Genomic DNA, 4,692 nt, shown 5'->3' on the forward strand with positions numbered 1-4,692 from the left:
TTTTAATTATGTTTGAAATTATGAACATTGCTCAACATCATGAAAATTAAACCTTATTTTCAATAAGCAATCCTGAAAAATATTTGGGGGTGCTTAACTTTTTTCCAGGTGTATATATTGATAAATGTAACACACAAGTTTTTATTTTCAACAGTTTGACTTTGGGATAGTGTGTATGTTCCAAGGTCACCTACCAAACTAAATACTGAGATGTACATTAGCAGTGGAATATGCTCTCCTTGAGTTCCCCCTAAAAATGTTGATCAGACTTCAGAATTAAAAGCTAAAAAGAGTCTCTTCTAATAATTTTTACAGATACCAGAAATTGATCAAAAATTAAATGAACATCTAGCACTACCACTTGTGTGAGGCATAACAAAATAGTTGATGAAATAAAAAACTTTAAACAAAATATATCCTTATAATAAATTCAATAGGTGTCTTCAGAACCTTTTAAAATTCAACCTCAAGTCTATGTTGCTGTCCATAAAGACCTAAGTTTGAAACTCTAAAGATTAGCTTTTGCTTTGATGGGTAAAATATAGTATTAAAAGCTACTTACTTCTCCATATTTAGTTTTGTTTTATTAAAATACACTAACACCCAATTTCAACTGTTAAGGTTATGTAATTTTGTGATATTTCACACACACACACACACACACACACACACACATATATATATATATACGTTGAAAAAGTTTTGTTAAAAAAAAAGGAGGAGCAAAAGAAGTCAGAGGCACTAATATGAAAAGTTTACAAATAATAACTGTAAGTCATCAAACATAATTGTGCCTACATACATTTTTTTTTGTACTATTGCAATCTATTTCTTGGTAAAGAGAAATATATTCAACAAAAGCAAATTTTACCTTGGCCTTTGTACTCTCAATTCCCTGTAAACTACAGAGTATCTGTTGCTCTATGGCTTTTATCCAGCCTTCTCGTTCCTGAAAAATGAATCTGGAGTTTTACAACACAACATTTTAAGGAAATTTAGCTTATGATGAATGGACTGTATAATAATAAGTAATCACAGATAATATCAATTAAACTTTGAAATCATTTTATACCAAATATTTCACATACACACACTACACTTTTAAAAAATAATGAAAAACGTGTACTGCAGTTCAACAGATTCTCATAGGATACTTTCTTTTTTCACTTTCTAAAAGAAAGTTAATAATATATTCATATATAATTTCATGTCAAAGTTTGTCTTATAAGTAAGAACAAATCAAAGTTTGAACAGTATCAATTACACTATTATGAGAGATATCATATTGGGTAATTAATTATTGGTACTGCATAATATCCAACAGATGTTGCTCCATGTGTTAACATCACCATCTGGAAACGAAACTGCAGTACACAAGTACCAAAAATGTCTTTACTTCAGAATGATATTTATAATGAATTTGAGTTCAACAGTGAAAATACATAAGAAAAAAATCAATGGAAATCTGGAGATACTAAAGACAAGATAACTGTGTTGGAACAATATAAAACATTATAGACAATGTTACACATAATAAAAATATACATTGTCCAATCTCAATTGGTGAACTCACATAACGTCTGACAACAAGAGAGTGCAAGATTTCTAAAGAGTTTGAGCTACACTAAGAGACATTAGTATCGTTTGGAACTGCCATCAACTTATGAGCATGTAAATGATCTACTATTACTACATCCATCAACATCAATGCAGATACAGATGCAATTAGAATAAACCACAAGTAAGCTCCATTCATCAAAGCATGGTGGACCTTCTGCAAGTGTATTATGCTGATTTGTATATTAATTAATAAAATTAATGATTCATTTTAAAAAAACAAACAAAACTACACATATAATGAAGAAGATACATAAAGTTTAATGGGTATATTTTACAATTTCTTACATAAATTCCTTTAATGATTATACAATCTGTCACACAAAAGTACAGTAAAATGCTAAATAAACTAATAATTTCTAAGAAAACTATTTTTTTAATAGCATTTCATTTCAGATCTGGAAAAGTACATTCAGGAGTACTTACTTCCAAGTTACTAGCTTCAAACTGCCACTGTTTGTTGTCTAAAGATACTATAACAAATTCATAGTCATCAGAGTCTGAAACAAAAGGGAAGAATAAAGTGTGTAAAAAAAATTGTACATTAGAATATGATGCTAGTATCAATCTATTTTTAAGGAAACAGTTATGTAAAGAGTAAAAAAAAGGCATATTTATGTAAGTATTGCAATGTAATTATTATCAACTGACTGACAAAGACAACAAAACCATGTCTTTAAATCAGATTGATAATAGATACACAATCATATGACCTACCCAAGGTACCTGCATTGGACCTGCTACTCCATCAACTGTCAGTGCATATAAAGTTTGGAGATGGCTTGAATGGGAAGTGAAGGAATCTTTTATATAAGCTTGTTGAAACATTGTACACTTGTAATAAAGTTTCTGTCACTAGTCATTCAAGCTTGTCTCCAAACTATATTTTCTAAAAAGTGGGTTCCTCATCATCAAAACTGTCAATGCAGTAGATTTACTTTTCCACCCACAAACTAGTCCACCACCTTGTCCATATATTAACTCCTCCCAGAAAGAAAATACATTTTTAAGAGATGATCTCCACAGCTTTTGTCTGAAAACTTAAGACATTTCTGTCCCATCAAAAAGAGATTCTTGTCAGTTTTGATGCTATCAATATATTTCTCAACACACTAGTTCCTGATTCACTCACATTCATTAGGCAAAAATTAGAAATGGACCCTTTCTTAAACATTGTTGATTTCATCAGAACTCATTCTCCATTACCTTAATATCACATATTTTTGATTTAAGGACTATTTTTATTAACAGACTGCAAGTCTAGCCATGGATACTTCTTTTCCACCAATTATCAGCAACCTCTTCATGTTTGAATTTAAATCACAAGCTAAAGAATCAGCAAAGCTGAAGCCATGATCCTGTAAATGTTTTGTCAATAATGCCATTGTCACCTGGGCCACAAAACTACAACATCATTGGTGATATTCTCCAACATCTAAACTCCCCAAATAAAAATATTCAATTTGCTGTACATATATAGAGTCAGAATATTAACTGCCATTTCTAGAAGTCCTAATACATTGCCACAAAAACTATCTATGCATGAAATAGTACCTATGTTACAGATCCAACCATCTGCACTTAGTAAAATGTGGAATTATTTAAAATTTCCAAATGAGAACAGAGAAAATCTGTGATACTCAAAGTTTAAAACAAGAAGTCTATCTCACCAACAAAACATTTCAAGCTAATGGTTACCTTAAATAGTTCATTAACCCTTTCACTGCAACTGGGATATGCATTTCCCAATGCACTAAGAAATATATGTCCCAGTTGCAGTGAAAGGGTTAAACAGTCACTAAAATCTTAGTTCTTCTCACTGACATCCTCAGAAGAACGTTTAACCACCATCTCTCTACCTTTTATATTTATTCTAAGTTACAATTTCAATAAGATCTGTAAGAAATCTAGTGTCAGAGTTTATTTCAAATCTGGCAAAAATTTTTGAAAGATCCTGAGAAGAGCAAAATAACCTCTTAATTCCTAGAAATGAAAACACGTAGTTTCAGTTGCAATGGAATCTAAGTCCATGAAACAGAAATAACTATCAATCACAAACTAAACGAACATGCTGATACAACACTACTACATCAGAAATTCCACCAAAGCCAAACATTATTACAACACAAGACACTCATTTTAATGTGACAAGTACATGATTTTTGTTACTAAAAACACTGGAAATGTAGAAAAATTAAATAAGCTATCAGAATAAAGACCAATACATCAAAAGTTGACCACAGACTAGAAACAAGCAATATCTGGAATCACATTCTCCAGAATCTTAACATAAATGGGATTCAATAACCCTCCTAATGACAAATCAAAATTGTTCACAGTTTTCAAGAGCCAAGTTAAAATACAAGGAATTTTCCAGGCCTGCACAAACCATGTTATTGTCATATTTAACTTTGTGAGACACCCAATTCAAACATCTGTCAAAACTTAGTTTCGAAGATGCCTTGCAGAATAGAAACAGTTAATGAGGAAAAGGACAGTGTTACTTCACATCAGAATAATAACTAGGACCTTATCTATGTTTTTTTTTTCTTTTTGTTGAGCACCAAGCTACACATTGGGCTATCTGTGCTGTGCCCACCACAGGTGTCAAAGCCCCATTTTTAGCATTATAAACCTTCAGACTTACCGCTGAGCCTCTACAAGAATACAAGAATACTTTTGGTAAAAAAGTTAATATAACAAAAACACATTTCCTAAACATGTAGCTTACACCTGTAAATAAAAAAACAAAAAACTCACTTCATATTACTAGACACATAACAAAATATTAGGTCGTCAAGAAATTAATGTTGCTTTTTTTTAGATGAAAAAATCTGAACAACTTATATATCCAAACAAAAAATTTATTAAATGAAATAGTCCCTATTCTTATCAATGATGCTTTTCCATCTTACAATCAGGTTGTTAATGCCCTGATTAAAGAAATCATTTGCTTTGAAGCATAAAACATGTTGATGTCCTCTTTAACACCTCCAACATTTGCATACCTTTTCCCATTAAGATGGTGCTGCAGCGAACAAAAAAGATGGTAATCTGATGGTGCCATATCTGGTG

At 31.2% G+C, this 4,692-nt stretch overlaps 1 protein-coding gene across 1 annotated transcript in view; it reads right to left on the bottom strand.

Moving 5' to 3' along the window:
- The window catches only part of LOC106465525 (centaurin-gamma-1A-like), a 113,695-nt gene that overhangs the window by 12,788 nt on the left and 96,215 nt on the right, over positions 1 to 4,692 (bottom strand). The window contains exons 13-15 of the mRNA XM_022393435.1: positions 4,265 to 4,274; positions 2,044 to 2,117; positions 872 to 949 (exon numbers count right to left, since the gene is read on the bottom strand). Coding sequence (XP_022249143.1) covers positions 872 to 949; positions 2,044 to 2,117; positions 4,265 to 4,274 — 162 coding nt within the window. The remainder of the gene's footprint in view (positions 1 to 871; positions 950 to 2,043; positions 2,118 to 4,264; positions 4,275 to 4,692) is intronic.

Source organism: Limulus polyphemus, unplaced genomic scaffold (genome assembly GCF_000517525.1).
Source record: "Limulus polyphemus unplaced genomic scaffold, Limulus_polyphemus-2.1.2 Scaffold1971, whole genome shotgun sequence".
In the NCBI taxonomy this organism is placed as follows: Eukaryota; Metazoa; Arthropoda; class Merostomata; order Xiphosura; family Limulidae; genus Limulus; species Limulus polyphemus.